Source organism: Ursus arctos, unplaced genomic scaffold (genome assembly GCF_023065955.2).
Source record: "Ursus arctos isolate Adak ecotype North America unplaced genomic scaffold, UrsArc2.0 scaffold_3, whole genome shotgun sequence".
Classification (NCBI taxonomy): Eukaryota; Metazoa; Chordata; class Mammalia; order Carnivora; family Ursidae; genus Ursus; species Ursus arctos.
Genome location: NW_026622985.1, coordinates 5,456,916 through 5,480,808, shown reverse-complemented (window position 1 = coordinate 5,480,808; position 23,893 = coordinate 5,456,916). Strand labels below are relative to the sequence as shown.

Sequence of the window (23,893 nt, the reverse complement as noted above, 5' to 3'; positions counted from 1 at the left end):
GTGCTGTCCACACACGGCCACTGACCACCACCAGCAGGAGCAGGTATGTGTGGGAGCCACAAGGTCAGAAGGCTCTGCTCCTGCCCCACTCCTCCCATGGGAGCCGGGAGGGTCGTGGGTGCTGGCAACATGGAGGAGCCCCGAGCTGAGACTCAGAGGCCACCCTCCCCTCCCCAGCACCTCGCCCCCCTACGGCACCCACAGGGCCATTCTTCTTGGAGATCAGTGTGTGTGTGGGGGGTGCCACCCGCGAGGGGGCCTGTCCACGGGACTGGCTGTGGCCTTACCCTCCAGGCGTGGCCTTCCTCCAGGGCTGCGCTCTGGGCTTCGGCCGGGTTCTCGATCACTCTTCCTGTTTGACCAGAAAAATCCATCGCTACAAGGGAGTTCTCAGAGACGCTGCGCTGGAAGGAAAGGCCACAAGTTCTTAAAATGTAGGGAACCGGGCCCCGGTGGCACTCGGGGAGGTTGGTGCAAAACCATCCTGAAGGAGGCCGGGAGGGGGTGACGGGAACACCCCGCCCCCCACTCTAAGGTTCAGGTGGAACTCAGTAGCAGGAGGGCCCTTGAGCTAAAGACGGCTTTCATTTCTCTTGAGGGGGTAAGAGACACTCTAGCCCCCTCGTGGCATCCAAACGTCACTGGAGGCCGTGGGGTGCCGCCGGGTTGGGCGGTGGGGCTCCTTGCAGGCCCCCAGCCTGTACAGGAACACATCAGAGAAGTGGAAACGCCAGGGAGAGCTCAGCCCTCACCAGCCACCAAGTCCCCCCCAGGGGCTCAGCTCCGGGCGATGTGCGGACTCTCCCCATGGACACCTGGCCTCCCCCAGGAAGGGGCCTGGAGGAGCTTCAAGGTCGTGTTTTGAGAGGAAAGTGTTCTTGCACCTCTGGGAAGGAGAGTACGTCCTGAGAACAAGGACACTCACTCCCAGCTCCAAGCGCCCACCAGGGAAGGCTCCAGCCTACCCGTGCCCACGGTGCCACGGCCGACCCGGGAGGGAGCTGGACTGGCCGGTGACAGTCCCTGAGCCCCTGAACAGCCAGAGGCTGGTGCAGGCTCCGTCCCCAGCAGTCACACCGCTGACCAGACAAACCCAGCTCCCCGCAGGGACGGGGCACCACACACAGCCTGCTCCGGCTCCTGGCGACCACCCGTCCTGACACCACCCACGCTCCGCTGTGACGCTGCCGCTGTACTCACCACCGGCGTGGAGAAGGAGGGGAGCAAGGCCTTCCGCGGGGGCGGGATCCTGAAGTTCTGGTAGAGCAGCACCCCGTACTGCAGGGGGAAGGCCAGCGTCAGCCGCGGGGCCCCAGGAGCCCCCCCAAGCCCCGGACACGGCAGACCCGGCAGGGAAGGACCGCGCGGAGCACCGAACAGGGAGCGATACCCCAGCCGCCGCCGTGAGCGCACAGGCTCGCTCCTGCATGACCGTCCGTCCCACCCCTACCCCCGCTCGTGACTGGCTTGCTCACGTTGGGTGGGCAAGGGAGAAGTAGGCAGTGACAACGTAATAATAAGATCGAGGGGCGCCTGGGGGGCTCAGTTGGTGAAGTGTCTGTCTGCCTTCGGTTCGGGTCCTGATCCCAGGGTCCTGGGATCCAGTCCTGCGTTGGGCTCGCTGCTCAGCGGGGGAGTCTGGTTCTCCCTCTCCCTCTGCCTCTCCCCCTGCTCGTGCTTTCTCTCTCTCAAATAAGTAAATAAAAAATCTTTAAAAACATAAGGAAAAGGACCGAGCACCACAGTCACCCTTACTGCATGCTGCTATGGGCCAAGCACTGCTCCAAGCACTTTATTCCCTTTACCACTCTCCACATGAGGAAGTGTGTCCTTTATCCCCATCTTACAAGTAACAGACGGAACAGGGAAGTGAGGCAGGGTGTTCAAGGTCATGGTAAAGTAAGGGTCTAGATTCGATTCCCCACCGGCAGTCCACGCTGCCTGGTCAATGAGTGCCTGGGCAATGAGTGGAGTCCGCACACCCGCCTGCGCCCCGGGCCCCTACTTGCCCACATGGAAAAGAAAGAAGGTTGGGCAAGGAGACACAGTTATCAAGAGGTAACTCATTTCCAGCTCTGACCCTACAGGGTACCCTCCAGTGTCCGGAACAGAAGTGCTGGGACACCACCAAGAGGTCTACCATGCATGTGCTGATGCTCCCAGAAGACCGGGGATGGGCTACGAGAAACACTGGTGAACTACTGGCCCAGCATTTTCCAGAATGGATAGAAAGACGACAGGGTACAGGTTCCAGGGGCTGGCTACCAGGGAGAAACCCACGCCCAGGCACATCCTGGCACAACTGTGGAAAACAGAGACAGAGAGACAAACACAAGCGGGAAGAGCGCACGCCACGGTCACAGAAGCCACACGCGGAGGACAGCTGAGTTCCATGGACACGTGGAGAGAAGGCAGTGGAATGGGCCAGGGGGGTGGGCGGAAGTGACCCCACGGTCCGTGGACAGTTCCCTCAACAGTGGAGGTGAGACAGAACTACAGCAGACAAACCCAACTCGGGCAATGGAAGCCGCTGCTGGCAGACCCACGCTGGGAGAACTCTGTGTACCTATGGTCCCTGAGAGGGACACAAAGCCAGGAGAGAATTGGTGTAGACATGCAGGGAATTCAAATAACGATAGAGTCCCTTCTAGGTCCTAAGTGGCTGAAGATACGGGAAGAACCAAAGTCTAAGACGAGATACTTCAAAGGCTTCTCACACCGGCCCAGACACGGTGGGGACACCTGGGCACGCTGGGGTCCAGCGAGGGGAAGGTGCGCACTGTGACTACCAGGAGACCACCAGGGAAGAGAGAAACAATGTGGACGGAGGCTAAAAATAGGAATAAAAACAACTGATGAGTCTCCCCTGACAAAAAAAAATATTGAAAATAGAGAAAAAGAAGCATACAGGCTGGCGGGACAAAGTGAAAACAAAGAGCAAGAGGCAGACTTAAGCACAATTATTAACAATCCACTGAAGGATATCCTTCCCAAGAAATAATGCCAATTAGAACATGAAGATGATCAGAGGGGAAAATACGGTTACGCCATGTTTGTCAGAGACGCGCCCTGAATACAAGGACCCGGAAAGGCAGAGAAACAGAGAAGAGGAGAAACCGTGCACACGCCACTCGAGAACGTGCTGGCGTACCTACAGCAATGTCAGGCGGTAAGACTTCGGGCAGGCAGCACTGATGCGGATGACAGAGCAGATTTCAGAAGGACCGAAGAATCGGTGTCAAGGAGGTGTCAATACTCTAAACCAGTGTGACCGGATAACACGCACCGTGCGTGTACGTGTATACGTGTGTGTATTCATCTAAGATGTGTCTGTGGGGTGTGCATGCACACACGTACGTGCAAATACTCTGAATCGAATAATTACACAAACGTGACAAACAGCAACTAAACTAGAGGCAACGTTTTAGTCTGAAACATAGCTGAAAATGTAAGGCTTAAATCAATGATCTAAGGATCTTTCAAAACGGTATAGAAAAGTCATCAAACTAAGGCCAAAGAAAAAATAAGAAGGGAAACACACACACACCGTCTTCAGGATGACCCCAAGACTGTTCTCCGTTCCCATAACCCACTCAAAGGACTCGTCCTCGACCCAGGAGCTTATCTTTAAGTAGGTGTCAAACTGTTTTACTTGCATCGTAGCCTTTAAATATTATTTTTGCCTTCATTATTAAAGAAGTTATCTATTTCCCACACTTATTTTTTGCAGTTCCATGACTAGGAATTCTTGTTTTTCCCACTTTCACATAAATATTCCAGCCTTCAGAGCGGTAGTTTTATTGGTGTAAGTGCCTGACAGTTTTTAGATTATTAACCCTCCGTACACAACCTACAGTGCCAATTACTTAATATTATTTTCCTTTTTATTTTAGGTGAGTGGGTTTTAAAGACATACTTATGGTCCAATCATTCTTTTTCCTTTACACTTCCTTCTATTGCATGAAAAGAAGACTGCATAGCCATAGAATTATTCGCTCCCTTTTCTGGCAATATCTTTATTTCCTATTCATATCTGCTTGGATGCGACACCCTCAGACATTTTCTCAAAGGACACAGGTGAGCAACAGCTGGTGTTCTGCATCTGTCTGTAGAGGGACCGCAGGGATGCTCCCACATTAAGGAGAATGGCGACTCTTGGCTCTAGGGACTCAATGTGTGCCACGTTGGAAAATGGCCTCCCCCTACATGTTGTCCTATGGGTGGTGAACACAGTAACATAAATAACATGCCAATCCCTTTCTCTTGCAATGGACTTAAACATTTAACATTTACATTCTTTTTTTTTTTATTTTTTATTTTTTTATTTTTTTTTAAAGATTTTATTTATTTATTCGACAGAGATAGAGACAGCCAGCGAGAGAGGGAACACAAGCAGGGGGAGTGGGAGAGGAAGAAGCAGGCTCACAGCAGAAGAGCCTGATGTGGGGCTCGATCCCATAACGCCGGGATCACGCCCTGAGCCGAAGGCAGATGCTTAACTGCTGTGCCACCCAGGCGCCCCTAACATTTACATTCTTAAGCAAGATAGAAGTTTATTTCCTTGTGCAAAGATTGCACAAGGGTTTGGGGTCACCATTCATATTACCAGGCTCAACTCCAGGAACACAAAGTGAGTACAAGATGTGTTTTCGACCTTGAGGGAGCTACGGTCTTGTAGGAGGTATACGAATAAGCCACAGTGTTATTCAGTTATTAACAGAGAGGAGAGGAAATCTGAGCAGGTTCTCGAGGGATGGTGTAGCCCCAGGAATAGGACGCTGACCAATCTCCATGTGAGGTGCTGGTTCCCTGGTCTGTTACCGTTTGCATGGCACAGAGTTTGAACGTTCCCGGAAACTTAGAGAAACTCATTTATTTATTTATTTATTTTTTTTTTTTTTTTAAAGATTTTATTTATTTATTCTACAGAGATAGAGACAGCCAGCGAGAGAGGGAACACAAGCAGGGGGAGTGGGAGAGGAAGAAGCAGGCTCATAGCAGAAGAGCCTGATGTGGGGCTCGATCCCATCACACCGGGATCACGCCCTGAGCCGAAGGCAGACGCTTAACCGCTGTGCCACCCAGGCGCCCCTAGAGAAACTCATTTAAAAAAAGAAATGTGGTTGTATTTTGCCTTCTGGATTTTGCAGTCAACTTTAAGGTTTCTTTTGTTTTTGCACACATTTTCTTTTGACTTTAGAACACAATAGTAGTTAGGGAAGCACAGTAGGTGTTTCCTCTCCTCATCTGAAGAGTTACTGGTTTTTATGCACCTTTGTTTCTACTCCTGATATATTTCACTCGTCCTCTCGTTTTGTCCTGCTCTCGTCGTTCATGCTGGTGTGGCCAGAAAGCCTGCCACACAGCACAGGGAGTGCAGGCAGGCGTGGGGATGGGGAGGGATGGCACAGGGCTGGGCAAGCAAGGGCTTCTGAGCAGAGGCGCTTCAGGCATCCTGCAGGGGGCGACTCTCTGACATTTAAACTGTCTCGGACATTTAAACTGCACGTGTGTGCTGGTACGTAGCTACAGCAGACCTTCCTTACAGAAACCCATGCTCATGAAGCCATACCTCCCTCCTGGGGAGGAATTTCTACGGCAGTTTCAGAAACTTCTAGAAGTGGGGGAGGAGATAATAGAGCACACTAACAAAGTTTAATGCTCCCCCCACAACCCCCTATGGCTATGAAATTATTTAACAAACCACGTAATAGGAAGGAATGAGGAACAGCAGCAGATACTACCCACTGGCTTTCTCCCCTAAGCATATCTGAGGACAGCAATGCCCGTCTTCTATGTAGGCTCAATCAAGCTCCTCTTTAAAGAGGATCTGTGATGGTACTTAAAGGCACAGAAAGGTCCTTGGTTAATTCAAAGTAAGGTGTTCCTCTCCAACAAGCCCTGAGACTTTAATACAATGCAAATTGCTATTGCAATATTAGGCATCACTCAGGAGTGACTCCTGGATACACCGGGGTCAGCAGAAAGCCAATGCTTCCTCCAAGTGAGGACACGTACGTCTGACCCCCTTCTGGGGAACAGGACAGTCTGAGGGCTAAAGCTCGGGGGACCTGCCATCACTTAGTACTGACAAGACCTCCTCTGGTCAACCGTAAAAAGGTGCAGCCCAATGTCTCCTTAGTCTGCGCTGGCGAGATCCCTGGGTCTCTGTCCCAAGACCCAGACTCTCTGAGGTCCAAGCCCGCATCCCCTGACCCTGCTGCCCCTGGGTCGATGCCAGCCTTGCCCAGGACACAAGGCAGACAAGAGGGAAGAAGAACTTCAAAAAAAAAAAAAAAGAAAGAAAGAAAGGTCACAGCCAGACACAGGAGTTTGGGTGGTTCCTGCTGTCACTCAGCTCAATTTTTCTGAGCATCTGTGATGTTCTGAGTGCCAGGCAGCCCTGGCTCTCTGAGAGGATACAGGGGGACACCAGGCAAGATGACGTCCAAACTGAGACCTGGCAAAGAGCAAGCATAGGGAGGGCGGATGGATCAACCATCTCCCGGTCAGGTCCCCGGTCAGGGAGACAGACAGTGAGGGACCTGAGTCTACGCTCACATCCAGAGCTTGGGACGGGAGCTAGGCTGAGAGAACAGGAGGCATTTTATAAGGTCTCCCCATGGCTTCAAACGGTCCCAACCCCCGGAAGAAAATACACCCCATTCTGAAGGTAACATCAGAGTGCAAGGTGAGGGGCAATGGTCTTCTGATTACACTTCCCGCTCTGAGACCAAGACAATTCGAGACAGGACAGGGAGTGGGGAGGGCGAAGTAAGGAATTCTCACGTGGGGTAAAGTCTATCAGCCTGCTCGGTGGTGGCAAGACACTGTGGCACATAACCAGCTGGGACCAAAGGCACCAGTCAGCTCTGCGTCACCTGACACTGGCTCAAGAGCCCGTCGCGGCCATATTGCAGTGGCCGTTAGGTCCTGCCCCAGCTCCTTCAGGAATGGCACTTTGGGATGTGGAGTCTGGGGCTGATTGGAGGCAACAGGGCCATGTGCAGACATGGATGGGTGTCCCCTTCCTGCTGGCTCTCAGGAAGGGCAGCGAAGTGCCGTGGCCAGCTCTGGAGCCCAGTGTTGGGTTCCGGAGCCAACTGTGCGCAAACCAGCAGCCCCCCAGCCCCGGCCCCGGGGGCGGGACGCGACGGGCTTCAGGTCTGTCATCGGTCCAGTGAGACGATGACAGCATGCACGCCGCCCAGCTGTGGCGAGGGGAGGGGCCACAGGGTAGAAGTGATGAGCAGCGTGGCCCACAGCAAATGCTCAGGAACGTTCCTAATACTATGCTAACATCCGACGGGACACATTCCTGTTGGCGTGAATAATAACGTTGGACGTTACCGTCATTGCTCATTCTGCACATTTCCCTCCCTGTGCCTGGTCCTCCTATGCCAGTGCCCAAGGACAGTCCTGTTCTGTCCTGTTCCGTCCTGTCCGCCGGCCCTGCTTCCTCATGCGTGAAGCCGAGGGGGAGACCTCATGAAGCACCGAACCCACAGCGTCATAGATGTGCTCCCACTTCCTCTTCTGCTTTTTCCAAAATATTCTATACATCCGCAGAGCCAAAAAATCACACAAATACAGAAACCATTCAAGGTGTCCCTCCCACATCTGCTCCCGTGTGTGTGGGTCCGTGCCCGCCCTCCCCCAGCAGTCCCAGCGAGTGCTCCCGTGCACACCAGCTAACGCACACATGTATTTCAACTTCTCCTTTCCTTGCTGCTGCAACAAAGATAGCACTTTGCTTTTTAATTCTTAACAATATATCCTGGGAATTTCCCACAACACACTCCAGAGAGAACCTCGCTCTTCGGGTCACTGAGGTGTACTCCTCTGAACGGACATCCCGTAACTTGTAAAGCTGGCTTGCAAAGGAGTCGCCTCTGATCTACGATGCCCTGTACCAACACTAACGTCTCCTCCCTGGTTACAAAACAACATTTTACACTTAAACCTTCTTTGTTTTATCGGCAGCAAAAATAAAACAAGGCACGGGCCTGGGAAAGAGAGGCTTACAGGATGCCTACCCTTAGGGCTCATGTTCTCTGGCATCTCCAGGTCGTGGGCTCCGCCTCCTTCTCCGCCCTGACTCTCTGCCCAGCTGGAAGCTTCAGTGAAGGTTGGGGTTTTCGTAGAGATTCCTAGACCCTGGCACAGGTCGGCCACCTGACTGAACCAACTTCTCCTGACGCCTTGCCGTTCACCTTGCACAACCACCATGCACAGCCACTGTGCGATGCCCACGGACTTTACATACGTAACTACAGCCACGTGGGGCATGGATATACACAAGGGACATTCTGTGGGAACGCAAGTGAGGTGTTCTCTGCTGTCCATCCGGCGCCACGGTGAGCTGCACAGTGTGTCACGTTTCCCTTGTGGCCCCAGCTTTTTGGGAAGCTAAGAGCCTGATGCTCAGCCTCGGAAATCATTAACTCTCCTGACGAGCTATTTGCTCTCTCCCTGTCTCCTGGTCTGGTCTTTCTAGTCCTATTTCTCTAGGCCACGGGCTCTCCGCCGGCGCAGTGCCCCGCTCCCAGGCCCCCCGGGACATCTGGTCATGTCTGGAGATGTTTTTGGTGGTCTCAAGTGGTTGGGGTGCTCCTGGCATTGGCAGGAGAGACCGGGGAGCTGCCCTGCATCCTACCAAGTCCCTGAACGTCAGGTGCCGAGGCCGGAAGCCAGCTGACTTTTTTTTTTTTAAGACTTTATTTGACAGAGAGAGAGAGACAGCCAGCGAGAGAGGGAACACAGCAGGGGGAGTGGGAGAGGAAGAAGCGGTCTCCCAGTGGAGCATGGAGTCCGATGCGGGGCTCAATCCCAGAACGCCGGGATCACGCCCTGAGCTGAGGGCAGACGCTTAACAACTGAGCCACCCAGGCGCCCCCGGCTCTGACCTTTCTAACGCGAAGCATCTGTGAGAAGCCTCTGAGACCCTGTTTGGAAAGACGTGCGGGCACACGGGGCCGGCGCGCCATCGGGAGGGCTCTCCACAAAGAGAGGCACAGGCTGCGCAGGACGCCGCATACCTTGAGAAGCCTGCACGCCGTCATCCAGCACGTTCTGCCTTGCTCATCTTCCGCACACAGCAACCGCAGCTCTTTCGTCTCGTTCCTAACTTTGTTTGGCTACAGGAGGTAAGAGGGGACTCAGTGAGTGGGACACGGTGAAGGTGGAGCAGGCCCGTGTTGGGCAAGGCTGGGTCTGACGCACACCAACCAGCAGGGCGAGACCAGAGAGGGTGCCTCCTCCGCCTGACATGGACCAGCCTGGGTTGTAGTCACGAGTGCTCAGCCGGCCCCAACAGGGGGACCCCAGAGGAGACAAACTCTCACAGGGGAAGGTGGTGGGTGCCATGGGGACAAGGGGGTGCCTAGGTCTGTGCGGGGAAAGCGGGATTCGACCAGAGAGTCAGGCCCGGAGTTATGCAAGAAAAGATATCTGGTCGCCTCCCAGAAAGACAGGTGGCGGCCGAGGAAGGGCCCCTGCAGGGCTCAGCCAGCGAGGGGAGAAGCCCCTAAGGAGCTCAGGGCCCATGGTGTATCTGAGTGGCCCCAAGCACGGACCCATGGAAGGTCCAGAGAGTGAGGCCAGCATCACCCCAGAGATGGGGGATTAGCAGGGCAAGCAGTCTGGGGCAAGTGGGGGATCACTGTCACACATGCTGCTGTGGAGGGACGGCAGGTGCCCCCATGCAGAGGCAGGGTTTACCTGGCGATGGGGGAGAACCGCTGCAGGTATGGGCTGGGGAAGGTGGGGACCCTGGCCACCTGGGCTTCAATGGCCCCCAGCCAGCCCTGAGGCTGCCCTCATGCTGATCTCCTGTGCACCCTGGGCCCTAGGGCTCCTGCTACTTGCAACCCCAAGAAGCTTCCCCAGGTGAAGTACAAGCTGGTATCTTAGGGAGCAGCATGCCCCTGCTCCCTGTCCTCTCCTCAGGCTGGGGTGCAGCCCTGACTCAGAAGTCAGCCCGGCTGGGGGACTCTAAGCACACTCACTGGTGACTGGATGTGAGCGATGGGGCTGCTTCAGCTCCCACCTGTGAGCACCTCGGAAGATGCAGGAAGAGGACGGAGGGAGAATGCTCAGCGGAGCACCTTGTGCGCAGGGAGTATGCAGCAAATAGCATCTACCGTGACCATGACCAACATCAGCACGGCCTCACCGGGCAGAGCGGGCCCTGCGCACAGGAGTGTGTGTGCACGCGTATGCACGTGTGTGCACCCACCTCCTCGCACTCACACGGGTGTGTACATGTGCGCACGCATGTGCATCTTCTTGTATTCATGCGAATGTGTGCACGCGTGTGCACGTGTGTGCATCTCCTTGTATTCACATAGGTGTGTGCACGTGTGTGCACCCACCTCCTCGCACTCACACGGGTGTGTACGTGTGCGCACGCATGTGCATCTCCTTGTATTCACGCGAGTGTGTGCACGCGTGTGCACGTGTGTGCATCTCCTTGTATTCACATAGGTGTGTGCACGTGTGCACATGCATCTCTTTGTATTCACGCGGGTGCGCCCGTGTGTGGGGTGTGTATACATGTGAGCATATGTATGTGTGCACATCTGTGTTTGTATAGGTGTGTGCATGTGTGCACATGTGGAAATACGCGTGAGGACGTGCTCTCACACACGTGTGCAGAAGCAGGGCAGGGGGCACACCCACTGTCCCAGGGACTGGAAGCCCATATGGAAAGTGTCAGCTCCCGGCACTCTGGAGGCTACCCAAGTGACAGGCTGGGGGTCACGAAGCCACGGAGCCTGTGGACACACACCGCCCGTCGCGCCCCCTGCTTCTACCCGAGGTGCTAGCTACTCGGGGATCGACACGTCGTGAGCGCACAGGAATGAATCCATCCACCGTGAGCCTGAGCTTATGTTAGAAAATAACCCAAACAACCCCTGCACCAAGAAAGCAGTTTGCGGTTTCATTCTGAAGCCCCAGCGGGATGCCATCGGGAGCGGCAGCCCCCAGACAGGGCGGGGGTGCGGTACCTTTATGCAGAAGCCGTAGTCAGTGGGGGCGCCGTACTGCTTCCTGCCGGCGATCAGGGAGAAGACGCTGCTCTCCTCCAAGCCCCCGAGCAGCTGCAGGTGTCGGGGCTCCTGCGGAAGAGGGGGGCCAGCTTCACAGGGGAGAACTTCCCAAGCACAGCCAACAGCAGACGCTCACACGTGCTGGTCAACAGAGGGCAGTCTGCGCACACTGTGCGTGCATTCCTCTCTGCAGGTGCTAGGCTAAGACCACACACACCCAGCCCTCCCCAAGGGCACCCACCTCCCACGACTGTGACAACGGGGGCGCCTGGGAGGCTCAGCTGGATAAGCATCTACCTTGGGCTCAGGTCGTGATTGCAGGGTCCTGGGATTGAGCCCCGCTTTGGGCTCCCTGCTCGGTGGGGAGCCTGCTTCTCCCTTGCCCTCTGTCCTCCCCCTGCTTGTGCGCTCTCTCTCTAATAAATAAAATCTTTAAAAAAAACAAAACCCCACTGGGACAATCTATTTGATACTCTGCCATATCAAAGCCCCCTAACCAAACATTCAAAGTGAAAACCAGGAGAACATCTGGAGCCTACGTTCAAAGTGAAGAGTGCGCTGCAGGGCTCGGCCCACGCCGCCTCTGCTGCCTTGCTGTGCGGCGTCCAGATGTCCCACGGTTTTCCCACCGACAGCCTGTCCCAGACTTGTCCCCAACCCTCCATCGTTCCAGTTCTACCTCCTGCTCTGGGTTCAGCATCCACGAGGGCGCTGGGAAGTTGGGAGATCAAGTTGTCCTTCCCGCCCTGTACCAGATGGAAGCTTCTCCACCTGCCATGCCCCTCGTCCCCAGCTCACGTGGGGCAGCCGCTGACAGCGCAGAGCAGCTGGAAGGCAGCCTGGCCCTCAGAGCCCTCACCTGGGGTCCCACCGGGCCCTCCCTCCTCTCTGCTGGCAGGAGTGGCACACGCCGGCCATGGTCTGCGGGGCCCTCTCCCGCTTCAGGGCACGCTCACGCCATCACAAGAACAGTGTGCAAGCAGGAGTGTGCAAGGACACCAACCAGCAAGGTGAGCCCCCAATGCCCCAGCTGTCTTTGGAAGCCTGCAGCTGCCTGTTCTGTTTCTCGCCTCCTCTTCCCACTGGAAATACACGCACACCTCCAATCTCTTCCCAGGGGGTATCTACGATAACGCGTACTAGCTGGCAACAATCCAACAGCCATCCCGCGGCCAGCCTGCATGCTAACTTCCAAACTATGGAAACTGAGTCAGCTTCCTTCAGGGACTCAGGCCGCCAAGGAGGCTCTGTTCCCAAGCCACAGAGGGGGCCAGGGCTGGCCGGCCTGGGGGCGCGGTGGTGAGGTGCCCTGGGGGCCTATAGGTCTGGGCTGTCGCCTGGCTTCTAAGGGCGACCAGCGGGCCAGGAACTCGGACTTAGCTGAACCAGTTATCATAAGCCTGGGGAACCCTGATGTGTATGTTCAAGTGAAGCCGCATCCACACTGAATGCCCCCGGCCTGGTGTGACGGCGGGGGCCGCAGCGGCTTTAAAACCCACCTTGGACGCCCCCTTCGTGGAGCAGTAAAGGCCCGACCTCCGCAAACACACATACAGCTTTCTCCACGACTTCCTCCCCAGCTCCTTCACGTGCAGAAAGCCCTGGATTTCAGGAGAACTACTGGAGTTCAGAAAGTTCTGTTGAAGAGATGCGTCAGAGTCAGATGCTGCTGCCGTCAGCAGGGAGCAGGCGCGTTCTACTGCCACCGCGGGCATTTTCACATCGTCTGAATCACAAAAACACTCTTTTCTTTGGTCAAAGCAAGCATTTTCAAACAATAGTTTTCCTTTCAAAAATCCTAAAACCCCAGCCAATGGGCCTCCCTAACGCTGACCAAAAACGGGAAGTCACAGATTTCCCCGTAAGACAGCAGGGTTAAGGGCCCTGCACTTTCTCAGGGTCTTCCATAAAACATGTAGCCCAATCATCAGAGTCAGGGCGACAGGAAGCACCGGGAGCAGTGTGGACGGAGACCAAGCATGTCCCTTTCAGTGTGTCGCCTTCCATGGGAACGTGAGCTGACGGTTCTCTCCAGCAACGCCTGGGTGATGCCGCTGTCCGGGCTGACCCCTCCCACGTGCAGCACAGCTTCCTCGGGAAACCGAGGTCAGAAGCCAGGTCTGGGAGTGAGGTTGGGGCAGTGACAGTGGTGGGTCCTCTACACTGGACTGTGAGGGGACATGGCTCCTTCCGCACGGGGGACGGGCCAGTGGACAGAGTCCGCAAGCACCCTCGCTGAGCACACAAGCCATCCCAAATCAGGCACCAAGCCATGTCACCCTCACGGCCCGGGAGAACCACACGGCAACAACTCTGGCTGGAGCAGTCAAACGCTATGGTCAGGGTCGGGGGGCTTCGGGAGAGATACTGGAATGGAGCTCTGAAACCCTCACCGTGTGGGAGCTGAAAACACACCTAGTGACTCAGAGAGTGGACAAAGGAGGACAGTGGGCAGAATTCTGTAGGAACTAAATTTTAGCGGTTTCTCTTGTATCTGATGCCGCCTGGATAGTGTTGGCTGCCTTCGTGAATGGTCTGTTCTCTCACTTAACACCCTGTGAACAGACACGTTTCTCGGGGCACAGCAGTAATAGTCCCCTTCCCGACTTTCCTGGAAGCGCGTGAGCAGGACTCAGCCAGAGGACCCCCCATGGGGAGGGGCTGGGGAAAGGCCAGGTTTTCTTGGAAAGACTTCAGAAGGCAGAGGGACAACGAAGACAGCTACAAAACTAACTTGAACGTACACTCTGCTGCCTCTTAAAGGGTTTCATGGCAGCCCAATCCTTTCTCACGATAAGGGGGCTCCGTCTTGGGGTGGAGATCCCCAGGGTGGCGGCCTGGCCCAGGCCCCGCGCTCCGGAGGAGAACGTGCCGGCCTGCGGCTTCTCTCTCCTGCCCGTCTGCTCGCGCTGCTTCTGGCTTGGAGGAAGCTTATCCTGTTTGTAAGAGCTTGTTTCGCTTCGAAGGAGCCTGGCTGCACAAACATTTCCCAAGTCCACCTTGATTTCTGGCTACTCTAAACCCCGTCAGGAGCCCAGGCTAGTACGTGATGAAGAATGCAACCCTATCAAGGTTTTGGGGAGCTGCCACGGCAGTACGAGAGGACGCCCATCCCGAAACCCTTCCTGGCCCGTACCTGCAGAAGCTGGCTGTGACCGCCGTTTGACTGCTGGCACCAAGTAACCATCTGCTCTGGGAAGAAATTCTAGGGAAATGGGAAACCAAATACAGAAGGGTTAGTTTAAAAGCGGGGAAAGGCAGCCAGTGTTAAAAACATTCCTACAGGGGCGCCTGGGTGGCGCAGTCGTTAAGCGTCTGCCTTCAGCTCAGGGCGTGATCCCAGCGTTCTGGGATCGAGCCCCACATCAGGCTTCTCTTCTAGGAGCCTGCTTCTTCCTCTCCCACTCCCCCTGCTTGTGTTCCCTCTCTCTCTGGCTGTCTCTCTCTGTCAAATAAATAAAATCTTAAAAAAAAAAAATTCCTACAGGCGTGCGGATGTCCGTAAAGATTTTAAATGACGGTCCCTCTTCCTCCCCTATCCCTCAGTGGGAACGCCTACTTCAAAACGTTGCCATGTTTCCTTAAATGGTGAGCTCGAGGCTGGAGTATCTATCATGTTTAATGTGCATTCGTGCCTCTCAGCATGCATCAAGGCCGAGGCCCGCCACACGGTGTTACGCAAAATTAGTTATCGAATGTCTTACTTTAAATAAAAAAGCAGCTAAACCACCGGCCAGAAGTTGACAGGGGGTCTTCTGCTCACGTCACGACGGCTCAGCCTCATGCCTCAGGACAAGAGCGCATGCTAGGGCAGCAGGAGGCAGCCGATCCTGACAGGTCACAGGACACATGCCCCCGCCACCCCAGAAAAATAAAAAGGAAAGAAAGATCCAGCCCAACGTGCCTGGAAACTCATTCTTCCACAAACCACAAAGTATTATTTGCTATTTGCAGAGAGTAATGAGTTTTTATTCTGCTGAGTATTGAACCAATTTGTTCTAATTTAACCCTGAACTTTGGATGTAACTGAAAAACCTGCCCCTCATCTCCCCTGACTCAGAGCTAGCCCCCTGTCCCCCTGCTACCATGGACAGACGCACTCGCTACCCATGGCCACTACAAAGGCATTTAGGTAAGCAGCAGAGACGGAGTTCTGCAAAGACCGCCTTGCGAGACAACAGCCCGGACTCTCAAACCCTTCTGCTACCCCCTACATCCATCTCATTATGGTATCCTCTGTGCTACCGACCCCAAGGATCAACCCCAAGCTTTCAAGAGTCCCAAACCCCAAACCCAGAGAGAGAAGACTCTCACCGTAGGATTTTTGAAAAACTCGTATTTTGCGTAATTCTTCCTAAATAAAAACTTGCTTTCGTTTGCCATGGTACTCTCCACCTGGACCACCAACTCATGGTCCTCCAGGCACCTTTCTGCAGACAAAAAACATAGGTGTGAGACGACACAGGTGGAAACTGCAAGGTGGCTTTACCCCCGACGACAGCCTCTGGCTAACGTTCCGTTCCTCCATGCCGCGAGCCAAGAGGAGGTCCAGGACTGGACGACATTTAAGTCTCTCTTTCATGCACAAGGGGTCCTGCGACAGGTGGGGTGAGGAACTGAAGTCAGTCCTGACTTCCATATGCTGCTTCTCTGTTTGGCACTGACGAAGGTTGAGGGAGTTAATAAAGACTCCCAGCAAATGATGTTGCCCTTAAATTAAAAGTTTCAACTCTCATAAAGAACAGGGACTACAGTAACTGAGAAAACATCCACAAGACAAGAGTGGCAGGAGGGACCACAGGACGGCAGGTGGGTGAGGGGACAGTGGAGGGGAACTGACATAAAGTGCAGAGAAGGAGATGCCACAGAGCTGGCCTGGACGGAATGAGTGGGTCCTCCAAAGCCCCCTCCTTTCCCACAGCTGGAGCCTTGGTACCAAGCAGAGGATTCTTCAGTAAAAACCGATTTGCAGCCCGAACTTGCCGAGGCAGGGGCTGTCCTCCCTACTGCCGCCCGGAAGTCCGGGGCCACTCCCAGCACCAGCCGCGAGCCATGAACAGGTCCCCCTGCTCTGGGCTGCGAGGGAATCTGCCAGCAACAAGGGACTCATGACTCTGCCCTGCGTGTCCCCACGATAGGAGGGAGGAGCTATGCCTGAGGTGAGTGTGCGATAACGACTGCCGCGTTTACTTTCAGAAAAGGGATTGGCCCAGGCTGGCATTCATTTAAAATGGATTTTCTGGTACAAAACAAATCAGTGATTTGTGTTCCAAAATTTAGTCAGAAAAAACATCTCTGTAGGTACAGGGACAAAGCCAAGCACCCCAAACCAGGTGACGGTTGGTTTACAAACCTGAAATTTTCCACCAGGTAAAATAAGGAAAAACAGACCAGTGGGGTTACAGCGACCTAAGCGAGGACGAGACCACAGCGCGTTCCAAAGCAGAGTGTTAGGTCTGCGCAGGGTCATAAGCCCCAGGGGACCCGTGGGGAGGCAGCAGCTCTGAGGGGCACACGTGGACACATGCACGCCCCCCCCCCCCCAGAGAGCCGCCTCCTCCCTCCCTACGTCCCTCCCACGAGGCAAGATCCCGGGACAGCTGCGCATAGACTGGGCCAGGGCGGCCGGGCAGATGGGAGCGGGGAACCCATGCACCCGGAACGGGGCGTGCTCCTCTGCTCTGGGTCACTCTGGTGCCGCTCCCGGGGGCGCAGGTACCCACAGGTGAAAACAGAGGCCTCGTGGCTCCCCTACTCCAGCCCGCAGGGGTCCCAGAGCCCTGGGACAGCACTGGGCTCAGCAAGACTGTGTGTGACCCCTTCCCAGAGACCCCATCTGCCACTGGATGTCCACGTGCCAGTTTTCCCAGCTGTCAAAAAGCCACTCTGACAACATCAGCTCAAAGCTCTTTTCTCCAGTTCTCACTTTCTCTATGATTCTAAAAACAGGTTTTTTTTTTTTTTAATTTTATTTATTTATTTAACAGAGAGAGAGAGCACTAGCAGTGGAACAAAAGGAGAAGGAGAAGCAGGCTCTCCTAGCAGAGAGCCCGACGCAGGGCTCAACCCCAGGACTCTGGGACCATGACCTGAGCCAAAGGCAGATGCTTAACCGACCGAGCCACTCAGGCACCCCTAACAACAGGTACTTTCAAACGACCTTGGGTGACTCTATTAAACTATCCTGTTGCCTCCATCAATTTCCTATCATCACAACAGAAAGCGACATTTCATCAGGGTGTTCCCAAAGAATGTTTTGTGCAAATGGAAGAGTCAGACAGTCCTCAAAGGGGATTCGTATTTTTTCAAATTTTTGACACCAAATCCAGCATCTACGCCACCACCCTACTCCACACGCAAAATGGTTACAGAGCACTCGACTCAAAAGGGCAGATCTTACTTCCATGCCTTAAAATGTGCATGGACAAGCGAGTCCTTAGCAGAAACCTGAGCCGCCCGCCCGGGCTGCCGTCAGGATCCCACCTTGCTGCCCCGCTGCTGTGCCTGCACCCGGCATGGTCCACCCACGGCAGGGAGCAGAGCCGGCTGTCAGCACGCTTGCAACAGCTGCTTGGGGCTCTTCAGGACTGGGGACTGTGATCAAAGTCGAGGAGGAGATACCACGGAAAACAACCCTGATGTCTGGACATGCCCGATAAGCAGCCTTCCTTCTAAATATCTCAATGGGGAAAGGACAGCATTCTGGTGCCCTTCCGATAGAATGACAAGGAGACAGAGATGGGAAAGGTCAGCCTTGAAGGCCTTTGTGAGCACCAAGGGCTGAATACAGCTGCTGTTTCTCCTCTGACACCTGTCCGCACATCCCTGTTGCGGCCAAGTCCTCCAGAGGGTGACTACCACACCTTTCTCACCTGGCCAGGTACACACGCAGAGCTGTGAACAGCCCAAAGAGAGAGCTCAGGCTTCTTCCTGGAGGGCTGCAATCTAATTCTTGCAACAACAGAATTCCCCAAATCCCTGGACCTCCGGCAGCTGTCTTCTAGTCACCGTGCTCCATGCTGCCCGGTCTGCATGCCCCAGTTCCAGTTTTACAAAATCCCTTTAAAGAAATCGTTTGTTCACGTGACACAGCTGCGGACTGGCTGTTAAATATCCCGACGGGCACTCCATGTGCAGGCATCCCCACGGAAGTGAGCCCTCTGGAGACACACTGCTCACGTGCTCGGGGCAGACAGCAGGACCGTGCCTGCCCCGTTCCGGACCCTCCCGCTGGACTCGGCAGCCGCTCAGTGGCCTCGGTCAGGGACAGTATTCACAAGGCTGAGAGCTCTACACAAAAGACCAAGGCAAGACCCCCCCCAACAGGTAGGACATGTGGGACTCACTGACATATGTGACACATGAAGACGTCACATCCAGGGAGCGGCTTGCCAGAGCTGGAAGTCACAAGGCACAGACCGTGCTTCCCTAAGATCGTCCATCACTAAGGGCTCTGCCCCAACCTGTCAAACCGCCTCGAGTGGTAAGTGACTTCAGGAGCTGACGCCGGGGCGTAAGAAAGGCACTGACCAGGGTGTGACAGCAGCATGGCTCAGAGGGAGCGGCAACACTCCCACCATCCAGAGACGCTGCCGCCGAGCACCAGAGGGCGCCTCTGCACCTGCTCCCCCCACCAAGTATGACACCCCCACCAACAGGGGCCGCTGAGGGCTGCAGCCACACACACGCATGCGTGGTCTTCTGCTAGTGCAAACAAAACCATCTGTTCTCAATCCCCACTCCTGGTTGGGATAAAGTTTAATATCACTAAGGATCTAATATTTTTCCTGCGAAGATCAGGATAATAATTGTGCCTTGAAATGCTGAATTCGAAGGCTATCCACAGGCTCAAAGTGCCACTGGAATTAGCTTACTTATGCCTCAATTATCGGGGTAACTGTCTGCCTTCTATCAGCTTACAGACCTGGGGCACTGTCTGCCTGGCCCCGAACCACAGGCCTCGTGTACGTGCAGAACCCCAGAGCATCGCCAATGTGCCAGAGAAAGCGACTTTCCAAAGGGTCCTATCAGTAACTGGGGACGTGGGGCAGGATGGCTCTGTCCGGAGAGTGGGGGTCACCTGGCTGAATGCCAGGACCCAGGAGCAGCCCCAGAACATCATCCTTTAAGGAATTCTGCACCAGCAAGCACACTCACGCCCGTTCGCGGGGCTCCAGTGCTGGCACTGCACGCGCTTCGCTGATGGGCGCGCCCGTGGTGCCTACTCCATGGTGGTGTGCAACAGGCTCCTGGACGTCCACTGTCCCCACTGCTGTTTGTCTGACCCGCGGATGCTACCGAATACTGGAAAGAATAGCATTTCTGCCTCAACAGCAACCTGACAGATTTTAAAAAAGGACAGGCTTGCATCACAAACGAAAGAACACACAGAGAAGATACGGGGGCCGGAAGGCCGAGGCTCTTGGCGGACAGTGGGAGGTTTCTGTGGCTCTGACCTCCGAGGATGGCGTGACTGAGCCTCTAAAAGCTCGCATGTCCTGTGCAGACCTAGGTGTTCAGAGCGTGCTCACTTGCTGCCGACGGAACAGGGGCTGGTGGCAGAAAGGAGCTGAGGAGGAGCCTCGAGAGGGCACTTCACACACTTGCAATCAACTTCACGGACTTTTTGTCAAACAGGATCCCAAATGGGAGCCGAGTGTTCCTTTGTCTTTTTCTTTCATTTCTCTTTCTCCCTTCCTTTTTTGTCACTTTAACTTGATTTTCTAAGAAAGTATTATCCCCTTTAGGGGCACCTGGGTGGCTCAGTCGGCGAAGCGTCTGCCTTCGGCTCAGGTCATGATCCTGGGGTCCTGGGATCGAGTCCCACATCGGGCTCCCTGCTCAGCTGGGGGGAGTCTGCTTCTCCCTCTGCCCCTGCCCCTCCTCCCCGTTTGTGCGTGTGTGCGCGCACACTCTCTCTCAAATAAATAAATAAATAAACAAATCTTAAGAAATAAAAAGGTATTATCCCCATAGGGTATGTTAAGTCCATCTGTGAGTAAGATAAATAAGGAATAAAGCATAGAACTATCGTATCGCTAAGAATACCATGTGTTTCTTTTTTGAGTTTCTCAGAATAAATTCTTTTTCACATGGGTGATGATTTCCGAAGTTTTACCGTATATAAATTCTTGATCTCTGGCATGATGTTTGAGAAATCAAGGGTACCACAACAAATATGTGAATCAAAATTTCTCACAGTCTTTGTATGTTCGATTTTATTGTGTGTATCTGTCCCCATTTTATACGTGTTTTTGGTGTGGACAAACATATTTTTATCTTTCTACAATTCCTTTCAAAGTGAGATTATTCAGACTTTTGAATGGGCTTCAAGAATACTCATATTTGGGTCCAGGTCCACAGCTGTGTTTAAGTTCATTCTGTGTGTGTGCACGTGTAAATATGTGTACATACACATGCACGGCATGTGCACGTGTCCATACACACTCTTCTGTGCATGTGCACGTGTGCATGTATGTATATATGTGTACATACGCATGCACGGCATGTGCACGTGTCCATACACGCTCTTCTGTGCATGTGCACGTGTGCATGTATGTATATATGTGTACATACGCATGCACGGCATGTGCACGTGTCCATACACGCTCTTCTGTGCATGTGCACGTGTGCATGTATGTATATATGTGTACATACGCATGCACGGCATGTGCACGTGTCCATACACGCTCTTCTGTGCATGTGCACGTGTGCATGTATGTATATATGTGTACATACGCATGCACGGCATGTGCACGTGTCCATACACGCTCTTCTGTGCATGTGCACGTGTGCATGTATGTATATATGTGTACATACGCATGCACGGCATGTGCACGTGTCCATACACGCTCTTCTGTGCATGTGCACGTGTGCATGTATGTATATATGTGTACATACGCATGCACGGCATGTGCACGTGTCCATACACGCTCTTCTGTGCATGTGCACGTGTGCATGTATGTATATATGTGTACATACGCATGCACGGCATGTGCACGTGTCCATACACGCTCTTCTGTGCATGTGCACGTGTGCATGTATGTATATATGTGTACATACGCATGCACGGCATGTGCACGTGTCCATACACGCTCTTCTGTGCATGTGCACGTGTGCATGTATGTATATATGTGTACATACGCATGCACGGCATGTGCACGTGTCCATACACGCTCTTCTGTGCATGTGCACGTGTGCATGTATGTATATATGTGTACATACGCATGCACGGCATGTGCACGTGTCCATACACGCTCTTCTGTGCATGTGCACGTGTGCATGTATGTATATATGTGTACATACGCATGCACGGCATGTGCACGTGTCCATACACGCTCTTCTGTGCATGTGCACGTGTGCATGTATGTATATATGTGTACATACGCATGCACGGCATGTGCACGTGTCCATACACGCTCTTCTGTGCATGTGCACGTGTGCATGTATGTATATATGTGTACATACGCATGCACGGCATGTGCACGTGTCCATACACGCTCTTCTGTGCATGTGCACGTGTGCATGTATGTATATATGTGTACATACGCATGCACGGCATGTGCACGTGTCCATACACGCTCTTCTGTGCATGTGCACGTGTGCATGTATGTATATATGTGTACATATGCATGCACGTCATGTGCACGTGTCCATACACGCTCTTCTGTGCATGTGCACGTGTGCATGTATGTATATATGTGTACATACGCATGCACGGCATGTGCACGTGTCCACGTGTGCATATATGTGTACATACGCATTTGCGGCGTGTGCACGTGTCCATACATGCTGTTCTGTGTGTGGGCACGCGTGCATGTGTGTACGTATGTGTACACACGCATGTGTGGTGTGTGCATGTGTCCATACATGCTCTTCCGTGTGTGCACATATCCACGTATGCATATGTGTGTACGTACGCATGTGCGGTGTGTGCACATGTTCATACACGCTGTTCTCTGTGTGTGCACGTGTGCATGTATGTATATATGTGCACATACACATGTGTGGCACATGCATGTGTCCATACATGCTACAAGGTTCCAACTATTGTTTAATTTCCAAGTTACTCGTGCATCAGCAGATGCTTCTGGCGGCCCCATGAGACCAGTGCAGGTTCTATTCGTGGGTGTCCCAAACTGGAGCCTGACAATGGGCTCACCCGTTCCTGCAGGTGGCACCAGTGAATGCACCTGGCGGGAGAAGGCTACTAGAGATGATGGAGGAAGCTTCTGCTGGCGTGCAAGTGCACTGGAGACGGGCAGGAACAGGAAAGACGAGAGAGAGTGTTCCCAGTGCTAACTGTGAGCTGCACCTGTATCTGACGGCACGGGGAGCTAGAACTCAGTGATTAAAACAACGCCAACTCAGGGGCGCCTGGGGGGCTCAGCCGGTGAAGCGTCTGCTTTCAGCTCAGGTCATGATCCCGGAGTCCTGGGATCGAGCCCCGTGTCAGGCTTGGAGCAGGGAGCCTGCTTGTGTGCTCGCTCTCTCCCTCTCTCACTCTGACAAAAAAACAAAACAAAACACACTGCCAACTCAAATCTCCTAGCATGTTTAGGCTTAGACTGTATAACATCATTCCAGACCTGGAAGGTTAAATTTGATCTACTAATCTTCCAGAAAGGTTCACGAGAAAAGTTCAGAACCATGGGAAGGACTCTGTGATCTATGTAGTTTTTCTCCTTTAGCACATGGAAGAGATACAGTTGTTGATTCAGAGAAAATTCTGGTTTTAAGTGTGTGCTTGTGATTTTGTAAGCACCATGCGTTATCTGGTAAGAATTTAAACAAAAGTCTGAAAAGCTTCTGGACCTGAAATAGACCACCTGAGCAAGAAACTCCGTAAAACCCAAAACCTCAGTAAGTTCTGTAAACAGTACGTGTTTCAAAATATTCTCCTGCTCTCTACAGACGACACAGCACGTGCGTGCGGATAGTGAGAACACTGTGCACCAGCCCAGAGGTACACCCAGCACTCCAACTTCCGCAGGCCGTCACCGCGGCACCCCACTCCCATGAGGTGGGTGAGCTGCTGTCCGCACGGTGATGCCAGGATGGTGCTCTCCGCCCAGGCCCTGCTAGGCTGCTCTCCCCAGACTGCAGCTGTGCAGCAAGCCCCGAGCACCTGCCATAGCCAGTTCTCCAGGCAAATCACAGACAGAACCTTCTTGTTGTGTTGGTGCCCTCGGGAACGGCTGCTGCCGTCCTCCCAGAAGCAAGATTCTGGAAGCAGATCGGGGAAGGCTGGGAGAGAGGCAGAAGTGTCAGGAGAAACAGGTGTGCAGTGGAGAGGGGACGGCACACAGACGTCGCGCCGTGCGGGCTGGGGCACCGGGCCCCCCAGTGTGCTCCCTACCTAGCCCCAGGTGGGGGTGGTGCTCCACGAGCGTCCAGCTGTTGTCGTCCACACAGTGACTTCTGTAAACCAGCAGCTGGCACAAGTCCCTGGCTGTCATGTCTGCTGGAATCTCCACCACTTTGCTCGTCCCGTCTTCACTGAAGATTTTCACATCCTGCCACATACAAAGGGGACACTTAGAGATGAGCAACTTGGGTTTTCGAGGAATAAACACTGAATCAAAATCAAACAGGAAAGGCAGGCACAGCAGCATTCCAACACAGGTCCTCTGTCCTTCCGAGCAGCAGGCAGCAGCCGGCCGACCGCGCGCCCCGCTGCCCCACCGCGGCCGGGTATGGAAGGTTACACAGGAAGTTCTTGAAATGCCAGGACATCTCGGGGCAGACAGGGCGCACAGCCAAGCCGGCACATACGAGCTGCTTTGCAGCCACCTGTCTCAGAAAGCGCCAGAACTCGTGTCAAATACTGCTGGTGGTCTCGG

At 53.9% G+C, this 23,893-nt stretch overlaps 1 protein-coding gene across 5 annotated transcripts in view; it reads right to left on the bottom strand.

Moving 5' to 3' along the window:
• Positions 1-23,893, bottom strand: part of GRB10 (growth factor receptor bound protein 10) — a 179,232-nt gene that overhangs the window by 12,037 nt on the left and 143,302 nt on the right. For all 5 annotated transcript variants that reach the window (XM_048213051.2, XM_048213052.2, XM_026501705.4 and 2 more), the window contains 8 exons: positions 23,410-23,566; positions 15,366-15,481; positions 14,188-14,256; positions 12,551-12,688; positions 11,010-11,120; positions 9,039-9,137; positions 1,201-1,278; positions 288-404 (listed from right to left, as the gene is read on the bottom strand). In XM_048213051.2, coding sequence (XP_048069008.1) covers positions 288-404; positions 1,201-1,278; positions 9,039-9,137; positions 11,010-11,120; positions 12,551-12,688; positions 14,188-14,256; positions 15,366-15,481; positions 23,410-23,566 — 885 coding nt within the window. The remainder of the gene's footprint in view (positions 1-287; positions 405-1,200; positions 1,279-9,038; positions 9,138-11,009; positions 11,121-12,550; positions 12,689-14,187; positions 14,257-15,365; positions 15,482-23,409; positions 23,567-23,893) is intronic.